This window comes from Maylandia zebra, linkage group LG4, assembly GCF_041146795.1.
Source record: "Maylandia zebra isolate NMK-2024a linkage group LG4, Mzebra_GT3a, whole genome shotgun sequence".
Taxonomy (NCBI): domain Eukaryota; kingdom Metazoa; phylum Chordata; class Actinopteri; order Cichliformes; family Cichlidae; genus Maylandia; species Maylandia zebra.
Window position 1 is genome coordinate 9,610,127 of NC_135170.1, and position 21,712 is coordinate 9,631,838.

The 21,712-nt window shown below is 40.0% G+C and overlaps 2 protein-coding genes across 2 annotated transcripts; both read right to left on the bottom strand.

Annotated features, from left to right (window-relative positions):
- Nucleotides 1–947: 947 nt before the first annotated feature.
- rab3db (RAB3D, member RAS oncogene family, b) lies at nt 948–14,361 on the bottom strand. Its single transcript, XM_004562888.4, has 5 exons — nt 14,013–14,361; nt 11,417–11,653; nt 6,261–6,379; nt 2,634–2,758; nt 948–2,476 (listed from the first exon to the last, which is right to left on the bottom strand). Exons 2-5 carry the CDS (start codon nt 11,651–11,653, stop codon nt 2,289–2,291), a joined length of 669 nt encoding a protein of 222 aa, XP_004562945.1. The 5' UTR covers nt 14,013–14,361; the 3' UTR covers nt 948–2,288.
- Nucleotides 14,362–16,812: 2,451 nt separating this feature from the next.
- tmem205 (transmembrane protein 205) lies at nt 16,813–19,947 on the bottom strand. Its single transcript, XM_004562889.5, has 4 exons — nt 19,792–19,947; nt 18,212–18,319; nt 17,960–18,123; nt 16,813–17,833 (listed from the first exon to the last, which is right to left on the bottom strand). The coding sequence occupies exons 1-4, from the start codon at nt 19,880–19,882 to the stop codon at nt 17,531–17,533; spliced, it is 666 nt and encodes a 221-aa protein (XP_004562946.1). The 5' UTR covers nt 19,883–19,947; the 3' UTR covers nt 16,813–17,530.
- Between the last annotated feature and the right edge of the window lie 1,765 nt (nt 19,948–21,712).

The window sequence follows — 21,712 nt, forward strand, 5'->3', positions numbered from 1 at the left end:
CCGCAAAGACACGTGTGCAGGTTTCAGAACTCATTTATGAGCTGAAGAGACTATTGTGCTCCCCCCGTCTTTTTTGTAGTGAATATATTCTTTATTTTCATAAACAGATTTCTACATTTGTCCTTGTTTACAAGATGCACTTTTTTCTTTCCAAACAATGGGTTCACCCTGCACATTCAGAATATATAGTAAACAGCACAAAGGGTCTAATCTCCCATCTTTTAGAAAGCTATCAATCAGGAATGTAAGACATTAAAATATATATGCCATAAGCATAAGAAAGAAAGAACATCTCTAGGACTAAAAGCTGAGGTTCAAACCTGTTTGCACAAGAGCGTCTGAGCACAATGGCAGATACCTGCTGAACTAAAATGTGATATCAGTGGACAGAGCAGAACAGCATGTTTCAAGCAGCAGTCCCCATCAGAAGCTCAGTAAGAGAAACATGGTTTTTGCATGCCATTTTAATACACTGCAAAACTGCATGATATAATACAAATAGTGTTATGAATTACTGATCTTGCACACAACTTCCCTATTTTAGACCCCTGCATCAAAGCGCAGCATGCCACAGACACGTGATATGATAACATCTAATACCTGTCAAACTATATCACTATTCAGCAGCACATGCTGACACGAGCGATAAGTGGCCGCAGGCTCGTACAGTAGCAGGGAGTGGGCTGACCAGCAGTTAGCAGTGTGAGGCTGCTATCGCTGTACAGAGGCTATGGTTAATACTAACTGACAGTCAACAGTCTGCAAAACAACAACACACAATTCTTGTATTCCCATCCCTGATTTGTGGTGAAATCCAAAAGACACTCCAAATTTCAATCTTTCCCATCAGGATGACGTTTTCAGGAGGGTCAAACTGACCTTTCAACACTGAAATCTTGTCCAAACAGCAGGAACAAAACAAGATGTATAAAATACAATTATGTGGAGTCATTCTAAAACTGCATTTTATTCACATTGATTTATAACAGTAATGGGGAATAAAGTGATGCTCTGCACCGGCTCACTGTTCCTCCTGATAGTTGCAACAGCACGGTTGGTGTCCGGACTTATCGTCCTCACAGATCAGTGGTTGTCCCCCTTTCTGGGCACAAACACACATAATGTGCTGCACTTCTTGAAAACAGTCGTGTCAGTAACAAACAAAGGGAAAAAAAGATAATTCACCACATTGTAACTGCTCACCTACTAAACACAGTACCATGCTACAGTTAAGGGAGCAGTATGTGTGTGTTTGTGTGTGTGAGACAGAAGGCGGACAGAGGACATGTCACATGAGGGGCTTGCTGACACTAGTACATCACACTGTGTGGCAGACCTGACATTTAGTAAACAGCAAGAAGAAGAGGTGAAGGGAAGCTCTAGACTGGAGTAGACTGGTCACACGTGTTTGTACAGTAGTTATTACGCTTCTACTGACTTACTATATTCTAAGTGAGTCTAAGTATGTTTTGAATATGAAGTTTAGTATATCGATGTCTTTATGCTTGGCTAAGTTAACCAGCTCTAGGCAGTAGTTTTACTTACCATATGCAGCAGTGGTACTTTTTTTTTTTTTTTTTTTTACTCCTGACAAGAAAGCAAAGTTCTTGTCAAACTTGCCCTTGAGGGTTGGCAATGCTGAAAACTTTCAGCACGCTGTGCAAGACTCCTTCATGTTTCCTTCCTTTAATCAGTCCCTAGAGGGGAGCATCCTGGACAAGACTCATTAAGCACAAAACGTCTCGGAGCTGCTAAAATCCATCAGAAATCAATACCTTAATAAATATTAGACCGAAGACAAGTCCTATTGGAACTTGACATTACTGGTTTCTACAGTATAACACATTTAAACAGTTCATCGATCAAATCAAAAATTTCAAGATAAACTGATAGCTAGCTTGTTGCTGTCTATAAAAATATTTGTCTAAGAAAACTGAATGCACTGAATAAATGTTTCACTAGATTTCACGTGGTAGTTAATGGGGCTACAGCAGTCAAAGAGGTGTATGTGGCGGCTTAAAGTCTGCAGGCTTAAAGTCTCCCTTAAGAGAAAGAAAGTGACAGAGTGGGTCTCTTCGAAGGAAAGACAGGTCTGAGGAGGAGGAGGATGTGCTGAAGATTATCTGTGCTGTGTGGATGGGGCAGAGCTCGGTATGGCTCAAGTGAAAGGGGAGGTGCGGCACTTTTCATGGTTGAGGCACAGACAAGTTATTCTTCAGTGTGTGTGTGTGTGTGTGTGTGTGTGTGTGTGTGTGTGTGTGTGTTGGGAGACTAAGAAGGCAGATGGTTTAGCAAGCACAGCCCCCGTGGCTCTCTGAAGGTGAGTCTTTAAGGCCCTGGTTGCTGTGGTTGGCTATGAGGTTGGCGTCTCCTTCCATGCTCTCGTTCATCTTCTCACAGATAACATCCACTAGATGTTCAAACACCTGCTTGACGTTGATGTTGTCCTTGGCACTGGCCTCAAAGAACTGAAAACCTGACATGAAGCAAAGTCAAAAAGCTAAATGGTATTTCAATTCATCTGCTATGAAAAATAGATGTACTAATGTCAGAATCTACAAAAAAGACAAGTCAAACGTGTCTGCAGACTCTAAGCTAAAAAGAAATAACACTGTGACACTAACGGCTTTTACCTAGCTCCTCAGCCAGTCGCTGGCCATCCTCTGTGGGTATAAGCCTGTCATCCTCCAGGTCACACTTGTTACCAACCAGGATCACCTGAGCATTGTCCCACGAGTATGTCTTGATTTGTGTTGCCCTGAAAGACAAAACCAGAGTTGCAAAGTCTACATGATTAACAGCAGAAAAAAAATGCATATATATAGGACACTCTGATTAAACTATTCTTACTATAATGATCAAAGCATATGTATATACATATGTGTGCATGAACTGTATCTCTTAACGGGTAAGCCAATCAGAATAACATACAGTGGTCCCTCGTTTATCGCGGGAGTTACGTTCTAAAAATAACCCGTGATAGGTGAAATCCACGAAGTAGCCAACTTTATTTTTTACAATTATTATAGATGTTTTAAGGCTGTAAAACCCCTCACTACACACTTTAGACAGTTTTCTCAGACAGGCATGAACATTTTCACTTTTCTTTCTTGTTTAAACACTCGAAGTTCAAACCTTGCAGACAAATAAGTCCAGTATTATAGAATGAAACCAAAGGCACCCGCAGGTGATGACGTCTCGTCGACATTGTTGTGTTTGTTGGGGAGAAAACTTACAAACACACAGTACAGCACTTCAGAGTCATGTTGCTAGCGATCGAAGATTTATGTAAATTTGACAAGCTGAACGCATTCTGTACTGTGCAGGAGACACGGCACGAGATCAACTGAAAATAGTCAACAGCCAATCAGGATGCAGAACACAATGCGCTGTAAAAAGGTATGCAAAATTGCACACACACACAAAAATAAAATCTGCGAAACAGCGAGGTGAACCGCGTTTTACCGAGGGACCATTGTATACGCAAAACATTGTTACATATACAACAACTATTAATATCTATATGTTAAAAAAACCGATTTATTATAAACCCCACTGTTTTACATCTTCATATACATCCTTTTCATTCTGTTATCTCCTTGCCAATGCAGTGTTGGGTCGCCAGCGCCCAAAGCCAAAGACATTTTAGCAACCATCACGACTGAATGAACCCTTCAGCAAGTAATACTACATTTTATCTAAAATTTTTCATTTTAAATATTTTGTGCTTTTTGCTAATCATTCTTGTTTTGAATAAAGAAGAAAAAAGATATATAGGGCGAGTTTTTCCTAGTGTCAATAAAACTGTTGTTTTGAAAGCTAAATGTTTTCTCTTCTTTCTTGGTAAAGGATTCCAACTGCACAAAAGTTTTCATTTTATAATGCACCAAATGTATTGATTATGTGACATGTCCCTGATACCAACCCACACAGTCCCAACCCTCTTTAGTCTGAGGACGTGGCATCCATGATTCCCACATTTTGAATCATCAGTCACAGAACAGTTTTCCACTTGACCTCAGACTGCCCTGAAGAGGTTTAGGCCAATCACCTGCCAGCCGCATGACAGAGATTAAACTGCATATAAGGACGCAGTGAAGAATTGTGTTCACAGAGAATAGTATTCAGAATTGTTCCTGAGATCATAGAGTTAAACTCCTAATTATGCCTGTTGTTAATGATGTTTTTTAAAATGCATTTGAAATGTATTTGAAATGCATTTCAAATACATTTCAAATGCATTACTGGTCTCTCATCTCATCTCATCTCCAATGAGCATTTTTTTTCTAAAAGCTATATGATTTCTCAGTTTCAACAGTTTATATGTTGTCTTTGTACTTTTTGTATTGTCTACTGTACTTTGTACTACTTTCAGTTAAATATAGACTTTATTGTACATTATTTACAAATTCTTGCATTAATATAGCACGGCAATGCATTTCTCATCTAATTTGGGCTGCAACTCCAAACCACAAGAATCTAAACCCCCTGCAGGGGGTTCACCCCTCAGGCTCCTACTAGATACATTTATGGAATCAATTTCTAAATCCTGGGTGACGTCCTTCTCAAATTATCGCATTCACAACATTTTCAGAAAACTTGTCCTCTGCCCACTGATCTTGACGCTGGGATCACTGATTTTGAACTGTTTTGAGATTTTTAGTAGATATACCTACGGTATCAATTTGAAACTCCTACATCCCTTTGTTCTAAAGTTCACAAACTTCAGTGTCTACGTCAGGGTGACGACATTACGGCTGAGGGGTAAAAACCAGCTATCCAGTGCTGTTGAGTGTTTTTAAATAAACATTTTTATTTAGAATCATCCAAATATGATAAGTAGCATATTTGCTGTAGATTCACTAAACTCTTTGGGAAATCTGGCAAAAAAAATACATTGAGGTCCATACCTTGTTAGACAGTGACACAAATTTGAAGTTTGCCCACATACACCATTGCAGTGGGTGTTAAATGATCAAGATATGATTGAACTGCAGACTTCCACCTATAACTCAGCTATTTTTATACACAATACATTGTTTTCAGATGTTCAAAATGAATGGGACAAACTAACATGAATTTAAATATAAAGACTTTTTTAAACTTTGTTGAAAATCCTTTTCAGACAGTGACACCTGAAGTCTAGAACCCATGGATGTCACCAGATGCTGCCTTTACTGCGGCCACCTTCAGCTGCTCTTTGTGGATCATTCTGCATTCAAATTTTAAGTTAATAACTGGGAAGCGCTCTGCTAGGTTGAGATCATGTGACTGACTTGGCATTTGAAGTATCTCCAATTTCTTTGTGGTATGCTTCAGATCATGAGCAGTTTTCTCCTTCTCCACACTTTTCTCTTTCCATTATTCTGGTACGTTCATCTTGGTTTCATCTGTTCAGAGAATTATTTTCAGAACTGCACAGACTTTTTTTAGATTTTTTAGATGTTCTTTTGAACTTCCTCTTCTTGAGACGAACAGGAAGTTCTATATTCACATTCACCCTTCGTGAATGTAAATATAAAAGGACTTGTTAGATACCTTCTATATGTACATTCACAAAGGATTGATTGTAGACCTTGACAATGATACCTTCTCAAGAGTGTTTTTAACTTGGTTAGATGTTGAGAGGCTGTTTTTCTTAATTGTGAAAAGAACTCTCCAATCATGTATTTTGTCTTCTGTTGTCTTTCAGGCTTTTTGGTATTGCTGAGGCGGCCACTGCATTCATTATTTTGAAGAATGGCTCCTCCTAAAATAGTGCTGTCTCAGCGATAGGTTTACTTTTATTTTTCTGCCTTTTGATGGCCTCCCTCACTTGCACTGACATCAATGGCACCATCTTTGGGCCTCATTATAAGTCACGTTACTATTAAACCATTAAAGATTTTGTTTGTTCATTTCTTTCAATTAAAGCTGAAAATCTGCACTTCAGTCATATCTTGATTGTTTCCACTGTGGCTGTGTACAGAGATAAAACTACTTAACTTTGTACAATATATTATTGCTCTAACTGTATATAAAAAGGACAAAGAAGAACAGGGATGTCACGTTTACGTCTCAGTTCACAACTGACCACATGATGGCACTAACATACCAAAAACCCCTTCATGTTCCATCAACTGGCATCAACTTCACACTTTAGATAAAATACTCGAGAATGTATTTTTTTAATTGTTTTTTTTAGATAAAACAAAATTACAAATACATAATCTAATGTAGACAGTATTAATAGTAAAGCTTTTCACTCATTCCACACTTACCAGTCCTGAACTGCGTTGAAGGAGTCCTGGTTAGTGATATCATACATGAGCAGGAAGCCCATGGCTCCTCTGTAGTAGGCTGTGGTGATGGTGCGATAGCGTTCTTGCCCTGCCGTGTCCTGCAATTATACAAAAATACACAGTCCATGAAATACTTCATTCTATCTGCTTCATTCACTTTACATTTTTAAGGTTAAAAATCTCCAGTATATGATTTTAAACCACAAGGGGGCAGTATTGCCAACACTAACCCTGGACTCTTTCCAAGTAACAGTTATCTAAGGTGTCAGCTTTGACTTGACACTACACAGTCCAAGTAGAGCAAGTTTGACAGTCATCCATTACAGCATTAATGCCCTATAATTGCATTTACATCCTATAATTTAGAAATATCTTGCAGGGATGGCTATTTTAAGCAGAAGGTGGGGATAGGGTTATTTTTCATGTAATGATGCTACTAGTACTCCTAGTTTCACCAGCTTTGATGATTCTTGTTAGTACTGGTTAGGTAAGTTCTTTTCAATTGTTTTTAAGTTAAATTCAAGTCAGATTTGTATTTGGTTTTATTAGACATGTACTGGTAAATATCAGGGTAGGTCAAGGCTCTGCTGCACTCTGTGAGACCTTCATGTAGTTTTTTTCTTCCAAACCAACTGGCTGCATTGCTTCAAAATGCCATTTCTCTGCACCACACAGTCCAGGGGAAGATGGCATTTAGATACGAGCTCCTGCCACAATCATTTCTCATCACACCGGGACTTGTGGCTTGGATTACTAACCACCTGGAGGCTGTGTAATATCACAGCCAACGGCTCAGTTTATTTATTGGACAATTAAAGCATAAAATATCAAAAAGGTAGAGTGAGTTGGTTGATTATCTCGCCGCCACTCTCGTGGTTACCTGGTAACCTTTCTAAAGTCCTTAATTTGCATCAGGGGCCTGTGTGTGTCTGATGTTTTCCTCATTTTGATGAGGAGGAAGAGTGGGTTGTCCAGGTAACCAGAGGGCATTGAAGGTTATGAATGTTCCATTACAGCTAGGACTGCTCTAGGTGGACAACCAGAGCGATCCTTCTCACTTTACGAAAACAACCAACACAGAGGGCAGTCTGCTGGTAAAATCCCTCGAGCAGAGTGCTCAAGCTTTATTCTTTAATCTTTCCAGAGCCTGCTCTGTCAGAGTTTATTTTTGTTTCAGTAACGTGTGATATATCCCAGGTCCATCTTTATCTCATCCACGAAGGGATGATCAAATATTTGGCAGCATAATAGCATTACTAACCAAACAGTCAGTCTCCAAGGTTGCTACAATAAACCCCAAACAAAAGCTGCTCCCTCGTGTGCATATATGCGATGACAGATAGGGAGGAGTTTAAATTAGGCTTGTGCACAATCAGAAGCTCTGACGTCTCTGGGACCCTGATCTTTAAACATGCGTCACCTGCGTTTATATAAGCGACCGGCATGAAGCAGTGGCACACACAGGACATCATCCCCAGGGATAGCACGCCCGGGCATATGTGCGGCTGTGTAGTGCTAAATGTGCAAAAGGTGTGTGTGTTTGCTTAAAGAAAGGAAATTTATTTCCATGACATGAGAGCAGGGATGTACACAGTGTGTGTGCACAGTGTGTTCATATTGTACATGAGTTCCTGTATGTTCATGCACTGTGCAAGGGCCACGTGGTGCGTTATCAGACTACTTTCCATGATACACACAGTGAGGCTGGCAGCTGGCACAATGGCTTAATCTGCAACTCTCTTTGTCAAAGGCTCTGGTGAATTCTCTTATGTTAGGTAGCCAACTTTAATTTAGCATTCCTGAATTATTACAGAGTTAAATATTAACACGATGTAAGAGAGTGCTTGTTTTAAGACATGCCTGCTGCTCCCACACCCTTTAAATACACTACTGAGTTCGCAGTCGATCTTCGCTATGGCTCAGTGAGACGCTGATAAGGAACTTCCTCTGCTTCCTGAGTTTAGGAAATACCAGGTTTCTTTGTCATCCAACAGCACCATCAGTACTGCTGCTTCTGTAGAACCCCATAACAATGTCCTCTAATTATTGAATACAAAGTGCACAGTCAAGTTAGTTACTGCTGTTTTTTTTCTCCCTCCTGATCAGCTGTTAGACTAACACCACTAACGCTGCATGTCATTTATAAGAGACACAGTTTTAGTAAATGGTAAAAATGGCCTGTATTTGTATAGCGCTTTACTAGTCCCTAAGGACCCCAAAGCGCTTTACACAACCAGTCATCCACCCATTCACACACACACATTCACACACTAGGTGACTGTGTGTTTTGGTGTGGGCTCCTCTCGGCTGCTGATTCATTCGGGTCACTGTTTGTGGATCATACAGTGGCTCACAGATTGCTGGTTTGAATGAATCATCTGTTTGATCAGCCTAAACAATGTATATAGACAGGATTTGTAGCATAGTGTGAGGGAAGGTGAGCTGCCAGGATACACCTTATAGTACAATATGAAAGCCCATTCCAAAGTTAACTTTGTTAGTAAAGCTGTCAGTGGGGCTGATCAATCATAGAAGCTGATTCCTGCTGTTTCTCAACTGCTAACTGTAAAAAGGTGGAAAAGTATCATCTCAAAAACTGGCACAGGCATTTAAAGGTACCCATTATAGTTCTCTGAAGGTGGAAGTTTAAAAGAAGAACAAAAAGAAACTGGGGTGAAACAACAGAGTTTGACTTTTTTTTTTGCCCCAGCCCTGGTCCAATACTGAATCCTAGATTTCCCATAATGCAACTACCCATCGATTTTTTAAAAACTAGTAATCCACCCATGCCATCCTGTCACCATGTTGCAGATAAATTTGAGTGACTTAACCAGATGTTACCATATAGTTTAAAAAGTGGGGTCAGCCACTGAAGTTCCTTTTGAAGCCCCAACTCTATTTTGGCTGTTGTTACAGTGTGGGGTGGATCCTCATATAATAGTGACCTGTCAAAATGCTCTTTCATGTAATTTACTCTAAATAAACTAAAATTTAAAAAACAAGCATAATGTTGTGTTGACGTTAATAACTGAGGCGGAAAACTCATTGGGAAAGTGTTTACTGAGGTCATAAATCAAGCGAGAAGCAGGGTTATTCTTTCAGAGACTTCAACTCAGTTTGACTTCTTTTTGCAACTACGGCAGTAGTTCCTGAAAGCCAGGGTTGTGCAACTACATTTAAATTAAATTACAATTAGAACTTCTAATGATTATGGCCAAGATGACAGAAAGAGAGACTTTAGTTGACAAAAAGTTTTCAAATGTAGAGTTATTGTGTTAAAGATTCGAGACCTTAATGCTGAACAAAATAATTGTGATTTTTTTCCCACAATCGAGCAGCTCTATTCAGAAGACCATCTCACCAACTTCACTTTTCAGACCTTCCCGGAGTTTGCATCCGCTCTACAGTACATCATCTTTTAGTTATAGTCTACAGTGCTGACCCACAGTAGACATTATACAATTAATGTAAGGCTTAACAGTTTTATTCATAATAATCAAACTGTTCACAATCTAATTATGTGTGTTTTGATATTTTTATCTTAACTGTATGACTATTAGGGGAAGTAATGTCTGCTTGCCCGTCAAAGAAATGACAAATTCATGAAAAGCATCGATAGCAAATTCTCCAAAATCATGATCTTGTGTGATAAACATGCATGACAAAATGAGTTAGCAAAGAGGAATAGTGGTGTGAATTACAGCAACAACATCAACTGTCGAATGCAACACGCAACAATACTACAAACTGTAGCTCAGAAAAACAGCTGAATCAACACCTGAAGACTCCAACAACAAGGAAGCATTATGTGCTAATGTGACTGTGGAGCTACTGTACTGTTTCAGATGGTGTTTAACTTACAAACAACACCATCAAAACACCTTGCCTGCTATAAATGCTGCACACAACGTATTGCATCAGTGTCTACATGAAATGTACAGCAACTAAACAATGAATACATCTTACTTTCTCAACCTTGGAAGCAAAAGAGGAAGGAATTTGTGCCCAATTTGTCAAAACACATTTTATATTTAAATGAAGAGGACATCATAACCCACGATAGAGAACACTTTTCCACCTTGGCATCCAGGTGACACTGTAATCAGCAGATAAAGTTAGTTAAAGCTAGTGAACAGTCATGTGAACAGTAGCTAAGTATCCAGAAATTTATCTTAAGATTTAGTAGAAATTGTATCTGCTTGGACAGTGATGTCAAACATAAGGCCTGGGCCAGAATTGACCCGGGAAAGATAATCCGGCCCACTAAACGGCTTTGGAAAAAATTTTCTATTAATTGACAGAAACCTTCTGTTTTATAAATACAGCACAGTCTGGAGATTGAGCTACCAGAACTTTTTCTGTAATTTTACACATTTACCTCTTACAGCTTAAGTCCAAATCGTATGGACAGATTTCTTTCATTTACCACAGGAGCATTTCTTTAGCTTGTAGAAAACTTAAGAAATACTGTTGAAACTGCATGTATGTAAATGTGTAGTTAAACTGACAGAAAAGGCAGATCCACTTGTCCAGCCCACGTAAGATCAAAATATGGCCCACGATGTAAAATTAATCTGATGTAAAATGAGTCCGATGTCCCTGTTCTAGGCTAACACGTTCACCATACCGATACAAAAGGTGGTCAAAAAAGTGTCAAAAAACATTCATACCATAACTTTTCTTAAAGGCACGGTACCACTAGATCTAAGGTAAAACAGGCAAACCCTGGCTTAAAACTACAACTAAAACTGTAGTAAGCACCACCATCCATCTCCTTTAAACAAATGTTGACACTTAGCAGATGCGTGATAATGGGTAGGAAGTATAAATGCGTATAAAACATGAGGAAGTCATGCTTTTTACATTTACACAATTCACAGGGTACACTTGCACAACTGCCAAACCACAGTTTGAGAAAAATGTATTTTTAAGACTTTTGTTCAGTAAGAGGTGAAAGACTTAACATGTTCTAAACCAATAACACCTTTAGAAGTATGGAGCATCCACTCTGATTTACAACAGCTTATCACAGAGTACACATGAAGCTCCTCTTCATTCTGGCAAACAAAACGGCAGAATGAACTGATGCTGTAGCTTGGCAGAGAGAACTTCTCATTTATCTCAAATCTACCCACCCAGATCTGCAACTTGATCCTCTTGTCATTGCGGAAGACAGTCTTGACCTTGAAGTCAATGCCCACGGTGCTGACGAAAGCGGAGGTGAAGGAGTCGTCGGCATAGCGGAACAAGAAGGAAGTTTTCCCCACGCTGCTGTTGCCAATGATCAGCAGCTTGAACATGTAGTCAAAGTTCTGGTCGGCTGCATCCTTCTGCGAGGGCTGCTGCTGGAGCCGCGACTCAGTTGATGCCATCTGGAGCATTTACGAGAGGGCAAAGTCTATGTGAAAAATCAGGATAAACTAAAGCACTTGCTTGAAACATCCTACCAAAATCAACTAACGGCATCACAACTGCATTATCACATCCCTCACACTGGTTAGTGGTTACAACTAGCAAAGCAGCAGCTGCATGGACAGACAATCAACGCACAAACATAACACCTCTGTTCACAGCTCTCACACACATAGAAAAATGTTTCGTTTGCAGATTTCTACTGAGGAAAAGCAGAAATCATCATTAATTTAAAGAAGCAGAGAGGAGGAAGTGATTGGCATGTACGCACGCTGAATGACTACTTCAACTAGAAGTTGACTTGATGATGTTGTGACTTAACTAAACAAAATTGCTGATTGTATATATTTTCATTCGATGTGCCATTTATACACACACTAAAAACCTGAAAATTTCCTTTAAATGAAAGTACAGGACGTCCTGCCATCTGTCCAATCGTTTCATTACAGCCATTAATCTCAGTGTAATCTCTTCTGGGGCAAGTGTGAGATTACCTGCCATCAAACCTTTTATTGTCAGTCAACCAAACACAGGGAGGAGGAGGGCAGAGAGCTGGCCATGTGCGTCCATTCAAACAGACACACACACACGCACGCACGCACGCACACACAGCCGATCAATCGTTGCAGCTCAGCTGTGCCTCTCTCTGGTCAGACCCGTCTCCGTGGAGACCAGACTTTGACTCAGCTGCCCGCAAGACCCATTAGCGGTCAAGGCAGTCAGTACGCTCAGCTTTTAACTGGCCAGATGGAGGTCTCCAGAGCTCAACACAGATATCTATCTCACTACCATGAGAGCTAAAGAAAACAAAATAAGGAGGAAAGAGTGTCTTCACTCTGTACTGTCAGAATAATTGCCATACAGGGCATAAGAGGACAAGTCTGTGTGTTTCACTTGTTAAGAACTCTGTCTGTATATAAGTGTAAGACCACCTTTTTAAAAGTAGCTGCAGTTTAGCTGGAGGGTTAATCCAGACTTTAAGCCTCACTTCAGTTGAGCATTTTAAATTGCCTCTGTGGGTTTTGTATTGTAAAACTGTGTGAAAGTAAAACAAGTTTTCTTTCCTGCTGAATGTGAGCCCTAGGCACACCTGCTATACCCTCTCACGATCCTTTTAAATGGAAAAATGTGTTTCTGGGTATTAAAGGTCCTGGGCCCCACACCACGTCTCCCAATTCTTTCTAATCTCTCAGGATACTGGCTCTGAAACCCTGAATCACATGATGCCTGTGCAACTTGAGGTACATTTTTCTGCTCAGAAATCACATAACATTGATTCACTCATTTTAAAGTGATGTTTCTTAACTGTCTTAACTTCCACTCTACTGAGCTCGGCTTAAGGCTGCAGTACACCGTGTCACTTGTCCTTTGTGTTTACTGTGCAGTGTAGAACGCCTGCAGGCAGAAGCAGACTCACATAAGCTTGCTGACGTTTCATAAATTTTTAAGAAACTAAAACTTTAAAACTTGTTCATTACATGTTGTAGAGATTACAAGAATTTAAAGTGCTTTTCCTGTTGTGGTGTTGCTCAGTTCTGCAGAGTCAAGTTACTTCTGGGTATGCAAATGATATTTAAAAAAAAAAAGACAATTGCAAAGCAGGACAGTTATAAAGATTTCTTTCTATGGTCAAAGTACCCAATGGTGTCTCTGAAATAAGTAGAACAATATGAGGAAATAAAAGCAGCTTATTCAAACATCACCACAGGACCAGGTCTCAGTGAGCAGCTGGGAAGACTAAGACAAGCACCTGCTCTCATACCACAGACCAGCCATCCTCCATGAAGTGAAACTGGCCATTCAGGGAGCTGCTGAGTGGATGAGAATGGGAGCTCCTTTATTGCACAAAGGAGCGTCATTATCCCCAGTAAAACAAATAGAGGCCATTATGGTATATAGAGCCTGATGGCAGTGCGGCCAGATCCCTCAGCTGGCATTGTTTGCTGAGCCAGAGGCAGCAGTCTGCCTGAACCAACAGGAAATGACCATTATCGATTAGTTGGCAGCAGCACATCTGTTCTCTCATTAGGAGCAGGACCGAGACACAAACACAGATGGAAAATTCAGGCTTAGGCTTCAGTACTATCTCGATACTGGGTGAAAACAAAACAAAACAAATAACAGCTTAGTTTATGTCAACATATTTCCTGCAAAACGAGAGTGTGTATTATTACTCTGTAGGGATAAGCCTACACAGATAAAGGATAAAGCCTAGGGATAAAGCAGGAAACATTGAAGTTTTAGTAAAGGTTCCCAGTTAGTAGTCGGACATGAAGGAAGCACTGTGCAGGAAAACAGCTGGGAAAGGGAGAAACGTACCTCTTTTTTTGCGGAAGAAAGGAAACGTCCAACTCGTTTTCCTTTCTACTTCTGGTATCTCCCGTCCGGTAATACGCGGAGCAAACGACCTATCAAAGTCTGCTAATAAAGTGCACCTGAAATATCCCTCCGACCTGTTTCCCTTCCTCAACAACTACTTTTCTTTTCCTTCGCTTCGCTGTTCGCGTACTACAACCTGCTCTCGGTTTGTGGACAGCTGGGGCTGAAGCCGCGGCTCTCGCTGTGACAGAGTTGGTGCGGACACTCAAGCACCCTAAACGCCACGACACTGTGTAGGTCTGCCACCAGCGCGAGGAGGAGCGGGCTGTCCAGCGTGCGTGCGCAAGTGCACGCGCGAGAGCCACACACCCTGAATAAACAACACAAGCAATTTCTAATATCCTTACGCAGACGTGAACGACTCAGTAGTTAGTTCAGAATATTATATTATATTATATTATATTATATTTACTCCTATGTTTTCACTATGTTTTTCACTATGCAGTGAAAACTCCTATGTTTTCACTATGCTAATGCAGCCCTGCATTAGCATGGCGACACCCCCCAGTTCGCTGTGTAACCCTGTGATATTTACATTAATTGTTTCCTTTTTTGTGAAAGATGTGATACTTAGGTTATTTTTCTTTCCCCCAGAGAGTTTGATGATAATATCACTCTGCCCCAGCAGCTGTTGCACGTATGGAGATTAGAACTGGGGGTGGAAACAGCTAACTCCTCTTTGTTTAATGAATAATAAATCCCTGTACAAGCACCTTTAAAGGAGTACAGCAAGAGCCTACTATGAATGGATAACAAGCAAATCTTTATTTGCTTTATTTGTGGTCAGGCTTAAAGCTTACTGTTGTATTTTGTTCAATTGGTGCCAGTAAAATGATACTTTGTGGTTCTATGCTGAGTGCCAGACTGACTTGTCAAGGTATAGTGGGGGTGGGGGAGCCAAAGGTTCACCATGTAGTATTCACTGTAACCAAGATTCATCCTTCCAAACAATCACAGCCTTTCTGTGTCATTTTAAAATAAACTACCAGTAATGGGCTCCACAGCTAAGTGCATTTGGATTGCAAGCTCGGTGGTGTGAAGTACAGCTGAGTGTAAGAGAAGTGACCAGCTCTCTGCTTTCAGAAGGAACTACATCTGGGGGGGGGGGGGGGGAGACAGACAGATATACACATTAAATATACAGGGATCTAACCTGTGCTTGCAGATTTTTGTAACCCCCCCCCCCCCCGCTCCCCCATCCCCTTTTTTGTCCTGTGATTGACCCTTTAAGCTTATATACAAGATAAGATAAGATAAGATAAGCGATAACATGAGAGATACAAATGAACCTGTTAAGTATAAGGATAGATAAGAATAGATACTCAACATTAGAAGAGAGCCTAAATGGTGCAAACACTGGCATCAGGAAAAATGTCCAGCAGCTATTATCACAAAATCTCAGTTAAGACGTGGAGCTTTGCTCATTTTTTTTCTCTGGTGCACACTGCAGAAAACTTGATCATGTCTAAGGTGAAGCTGTGTGAGACCTGGCCCTTAATGCTTGTATCAAAGTGAGCAGCAGAATCCTTTGACAGATGGTTCTATTAGGAGCTCGGTGTTTTATGATGCATAGGTGCATTATCCATCACTGAAATCAGACAATTGCAAATTGGACCAATTTCTCCACAAGACATGATGGAATAAAGCAGCTTGAGACTTCTAGACTCATAATTAATTTAACACACTATATTACTGCAGGGCTGCACTGCAATACCATCACGACTCCACAAACTAGCAGGCGTTTTCAGAATACCGACTGCAGTAGTATTACGTTCTCGGAAACAAATACAGACTCATTTCCTTGTGTGACTCAGGAATGAGGGAGGAATGGTTGGACCTGTCTGCGAGGAGGCCCCAACAATTCCTTTTGTTCTTAGCTTTCTTTTGTTTTATTTTGCACACCCAGAGTTGAGGAATTTTAGCTGTTTTTAACATCGTGTGTTCATCCATATTCTCTGTGTCCAGCTTTTTTCCTCATACAAAGAATTCTTGTACCATTATTCACTTTTTGAGATAATCACTAACAGCTCTGTAAATGCATGAGAAATATTGAAGAGATCAGTGAATAAACCTCTTCCCTGGTTGAAAAAGGTTTATTTCCTGATTCCACTGCAGCAGATAACCTGATAGGCAGGTAAAGCTCTTACACTCCTCAAAAGGTTGGCATGTGTAGCTGTGCTGTTTCCTCAAGACTCTTTGACTAACTTCCTTGTTTATTTTGTGACATGACTGCATGGCACATCAGTGTTTTAGTAAGATAAAACTGTATGCTCAACAGCAATTCTGCCAGTTTATACAATGCTGTTTTCATTGGGTTGGAAGAAAACATTAAAAACCTGATCACAGCCTTTAAAGGACCAACATTAATTGCATTGGGGACAAGGTAATTCATTTACTTTCAGCCTCTAGCCTATGCTTTTTATATTGAAATGATTTCACTACAGTCCATTAGTGCTCATATTCTAATAGCAATGGTGCCTCGCTTATCCTGTAGTTGGCCGGCAAAGCTCTGTTCCCCGCATCCAAGGCTGCTCTCCTCACAACCTGACGTGCATCACCGAGAATTTAATTAAAACCTGCTTATTCTGAAAGCAGGCACTGTCTGTTTGGCCTGGCTTTATTCATCCACAAGAATCACAGGACCACTTCTTCCTAAACCAATTCTTTGAAATAAGTGTTTGCTTTTAAAGCTCGTGTCACTAGGCCAAACACCAGAAAGACTTTGACATCACTCGGTTGATCCAAATGGAAGAATCAAAACAACACTTTAATCATCCAGTCATAGTTTTCATTAAACAGTGGTGACAAGTTTAAAATGCACTACAAAATCAAGAAAGTCATGGTGCACATGAAATAGCATTATGTTGTGTGCTACGATGGATCTGAAAGCTTTGTCCAAATATCGCCCCCTACTGGGGAGGGACGTGCATTGCTTCCATGTCGCTTGGTACTTTTCTTTGCTTTCTGAGAAATAAAAACCAACTACATTAAAAAAAAAAAAGACAAAAAATAAAATAAAATTATACAAGATAAAAAAAACCATTTTGTAATCAAAAAGGTTAAGAGTGCTTAACTGACAGCAGTGAACAGCACATGATGAGTTCTGCATGCTCACTGGAGATAGTTCTTGCACATAAGGACACTTGGGGCAGATAAAGTGATGCAGAATTCTCTGTAATTACATTTGCAAAATGTCACATATGCTGCTATTTATGATTCACACTTCATATTCAACACTGATATGATAGAGAAAGAGTTGGCGAAATGATTTTTGTAAAGTAAAGTACTTCCAATCCAAGTCGTATGAGTGTGTGTCCTAATCCTACTGTATCATAAAGTGATAAAAGAACCAACAAATCCTGCACATTTATCAGTGTTCTGAACCAGAAACACTGTTAGATAACAAAGTACAAAAGTGTGCACGGCATTTTGGTTCTTTAATAACTAAAACATTGTCTTTAAATGGTGGCTAAATTCAAAGCTGTGTAGACCAAATTAGTTGTGGTGCAGAGGAATCCTATCAGGTTGCAGAGGCTGGACAACCCATGGTAACTGCCAAACTTGCTCCTGTAGGCTTTGTACTTGGGATCCTGTTCTTTGAGCTTGGTGTAAGCCTCTTTCTGGCTGCCCAGGCCGATCTCTTCCCCGAGGTTGTGCTCCTTCTCTACCTCCCTCATCAAGAACATCAACTCAGTGGTCTCTGGGCCAAACCACTGGGCGTTCAGACCTGCAGTGATCAGCGCCACGAAGAACAGAAGCATCTGGAAGATGAAAAGGGAAAGCTTGCAACTCGATGACGATTCACTCACAAAATGTTTAATTTTTTCTTTTTTCCCCCAATCAAAAGTGCTCAGTTTTTTCATTCCTAGCAGCGTGTGATATTTCACCTGTACACTTTCATGCCAGTCCAGCAACTCTCTGGGATGGTACACAGCATACACAGCCAGGCTGACAAAGTTACTTCCAAGCACGCAGTAGAAGTACACTGGGAAAAGCTTACTCTGCACCAGGCCGAAGGTGTGCCGAGTTACCTGCCGAATCAACACAAAGCCTGCAGGCACAGACGTTTAACACGGTGTCAAAACAGGAACGCATGCATTTTGTTGAAGCCATGCCTTGTTGCTCTGTGGCCCACTTACCTGCAATGAAGGAAACCCAAAGCTGCATGCCCCAGGTGAAAGAGAGAACCATGAGGTGCAACACTTTAACAAAATCTGTTGGCTCCCCCTCTGTCACCATGGTGTCACCTTTCAAAAGAGACAAGACATGCTGTGTGGGACAGTCCAGCCAAGGTGTTTGTTTTTCAGGTTTTATGAGTGAAATTCTAGTATTTTAACCATCTGCTACTCCATGCTAAAGATAACATAACACTCCACCCTTGTTCAAATGAGGTCCTGGCTACAAAAAAACTAATAGAGAGTTGGGCAAATTGCAAAGACTTAATTTTTTTCCCTTCTGATTTTGTTAAAATTTATATTTAAAAAATGTATTCGAGCCCATGACAGCTGGGATAGGCTCCAGCGCCCCCCGCGACCCTGAAAAGGATAAGCGGAAGTGGATGGATGGATGGATGGTATTCGAGCCCTTCGCTGTGCTACAAACCAAGTTTGCATTTGACTGAGATAATAAAACAGAAAAGACAACAATTCCAATAACAAAAATCTAAACAGTCTTATTTAGGATTTCTGCTGTATAAAAGCAGTCACAGACGCATGCTCATATGATCATACATGTCCCATATATGATCACAAATGTAGATGCAGCTTCTGGAAATCAATATACAGTGTTCTACAGTCAGTGTTTTACAGGCAAACCTCTTGCAGTACTGTGCAAAAATGTTGCATCACCCCTCCTTTCTTTACAGTGTTGCTTGGAAAATGGGAAATGTGTTTAAAGGTTACCTTCTAGGTTGTTTTGGGGAAATTATAGAAATAACGCAAAAACAGATCTGTACAACTCTAACAAGCTTGAAAGTCAATATTTTATTCTTCAAAACAGTCTGAATTCTCTTGTCATTTCTTTAAGTAGTCTTCCAAAATAGTTCTCCAGACTTCTCCAAGGACATTCACAGCTCCTCTGTGGATATTGGCTGTCTTTTGTACTGTTATTTGTCAAGATGATCCCTTACTGCTTTAATAATGCTGAGCAACAGTTTCTGGAGAACTATTGCTCAAGACCACTTAAAATAAATAAATAAATATTCTAAGAAAGTATGACTCATTGAAAGCAAATGTATAAACATACAACTGGGCATCGCATTCATTTTATAATATATTGTTAGGTTTTCTTTTTTTGAGCTATAAAGTCCAAGGCTCTGGAGGAGTCCAAACATTCATCCGTGATAATGAAATTGCGCCAGAGAGATAAACGTGTCATTTGAGGGTGGTTCTCCACATACGCAGCAGACCTGATAAAGTCCACAGATTACGATATGGCAGGAGAGGCAGAGCAGGAACAATACATATCAGAGTATACTGACAAACGAGCAGCCCGAATGCAAAAGTTCCTTAAAAGACATCGATAAAGAACACAACACGGCAGAGAAGCACGCAGCATGTCCTCTGATAACAGCAGGCAAAAGTCTAACGTTATGTCAAGCTAGCCAGGTTTAGCCTCAGAGCTGACAAACAGTTGCTTAAGTTTTATATTAGCGGCGGTGCTGGCTTTGTTTTGGACCTCATTGTGACAGGTACAAGCGCTTACTACTTGTTACACAAACCTGCACTTAGCTGTTTTCCTTTCCTCTGCGTTATTCCGAATGAAAAGGACCAACTAATAATGTCAATGGACTCCAAGTTCCAGCGGGTCATCAGGCGCTTCCTCTGTCTACTTATCTTGCCTGCAGGTCCCGCCCCTCCACCGAAGACGAGCCAATGGTAGTCTATGAAAATGAACATTTTATGATATGCGTGTTAATCATTGGTTCCCCTGTGATGTTTACATTCAGGGCCCCTCCCCTGTACTTACCCGCTACACAAGTGTGCCCTGCAGATGTTGGGAGGATGATTAGACCAGCGTAATCTGCAGGTTTTTGGTTAGCTCAAAAAACGTCAGTTTAAAAATAAATTTAGCAGTTACTGAACTTGCACTACAATATAGATCAATCAGTTGTTTTTTTTATATATTTTTAATTAACTGATTTATTTATTTATTCATAGAATAATTATTAAAGGCCACAGTGGATTGAAGATTTACTATCTAATCTGTGCACAGTGCGTGTATAATCATTCTTTTGCAACTTTGGAAGCAAGAAATAACAGAATCTTCCTTTTACAGTTCACATATTAAAATTATAGTGGACGTAATATACTTTAGCCACTGGTGTATGGATCAGTATGATACGTAGCTTATGATAACAGAGAAGATGTTGACTTTCTGTTTTGTTTTTTCTGTAAAATTGAATAGCAATTTATGCAGCTTGATTGAGTGGGTGTTCCCCAGTTTTCTGTGTAACACTATTAGGGATATTATGTTGGACAATTTGTGAAGCAGTTTGATCTGAGAGTTTGTCCTTGCAACCCAATGCAGGTGCAACATTTTTGAAAATGTTGCACCTTAAATAATTTTTAAACGAATTTGAGACAGGAAGTCAAATATTTAATAATCATAATCAGTTATTTCCACAGAAGAAAAGTGATTTCATACAGGGAAATTATTTACTGTCAGTTTAGACACAAGCCTTGCTGTGGCTCATACAGAATTTGACGATTATGCACTCTTTAGTAACCACTTACCTCTAATTTATTAGTCATATGGTCAGGCATTATTAAACCTTCTTACATACTTTCACATTTTCTTTGCAGTAGTGTTCAACACCCTTTGGAGGATGTAATGTGTAATGTTTTCTCAGAGTACATTTTGATTGGAGTGCTTTCATGAGTACTGGAGTGCTTTTTAAATAAAAAAAACCCCTACTTTTATTTAAGGACACTTTTCAGCACCAGGAGAGCACTGCAAAGTAATCTGTAGAAGGTGCTGTGTCATAGGGGGTTAAAATGCAAAGAGGAGATGCTGGGTGCAAATCCCAGCAGCGCCACACAGTTAATATCATGTTCTACGTAAGTGAAAAGTTACTTTACTGATTCATATACAGAACTATATGATCTACAGTAGTCTACATATGTGATGTCAAAGTCATTTTACCACATGATTTTACCATCATCTCGACCAATGAAACACCTCTTTCTATTACAAAAGCTTTAATCACGGGGATATCCTATCAGAAAAAGAAGTGCAATTTAGACATTTTTCTACATGACGGAGAAATTGCTGTGGTTGATTCTGCTCATCTGTACGTAGCGCTTTAAGTGGGAAAAACGTTTCGTAACTCATCCAAGTGACTTCTTCAGCCTCAGCTGACTGAAGGTTTCCCTCAACCCTATAAACAGCAGTGATTGAAAGTGATTGAAAGAAATCTGCGAGCATGATTGCAGTTGGGATTAAACTGCAACAAATAAATATGTAAAACTACAGAAAATCTGCTGATTTCTTATAAGCTAGGTGGTCCTTTGTAAAACTGAAAGTAGTTCTAATTCATGTAAAATGTCGTTTTTATACTGTGGACCCCACATTTCTAGAGTAGATTAAAAAAAACCCAAAAAAACTTTTCTGCCATTTAAGTATTTATCTATTATTTAATT

What these genes read in the sequence shown, in the direction of transcription:
- rab3db (XM_004562888.4), bottom strand. Translation starts at nt 11,653, where the DNA reads ATGGCATCAACTGAGTCGCGGCTCCAGCAGCAGCCCTCGCAGAAGGAT. An exon ending in GGATCAAGTTGCAGATCTGG is followed by an intron (nt 6,380 to 11,416) that starts GTGGGTAGATTT and finishes GTATAATTGCAG; the next exon opens with GACACGGCAGGGCAAGAACG. An exon ending in GCGACTGGCTGAGGAGCTAG is followed by an intron (nt 2,477 to 2,633) that starts GTAAAAGCCGTT and finishes GCTTCATGTCAG; the next exon opens with GTTTTCAGTTCTTTGAGGCC.
- tmem205 (XM_004562889.5), bottom strand. Translation starts at nt 19,882, where the DNA reads ATGACCCGCTGGAACTTGGAGTCCATTGACATTATTAGTTGGTCCTTT. An exon ending in TTGGGTTTCCTTCATTGCAG is followed by an intron (nt 18,124 to 18,211) that starts GTAAGTGGGCCA and finishes CTGTGCCTGCAG; the next exon opens with GCTTTGTGTTGATTCGGCAG. An exon ending in ACTGGCATGAAAGTGTACAG is followed by an intron (nt 17,834 to 17,959) that starts GTGAAATATCAC and finishes TTCATCTTCCAG; the next exon opens with ATGCTTCTGTTCTTCGTGGC.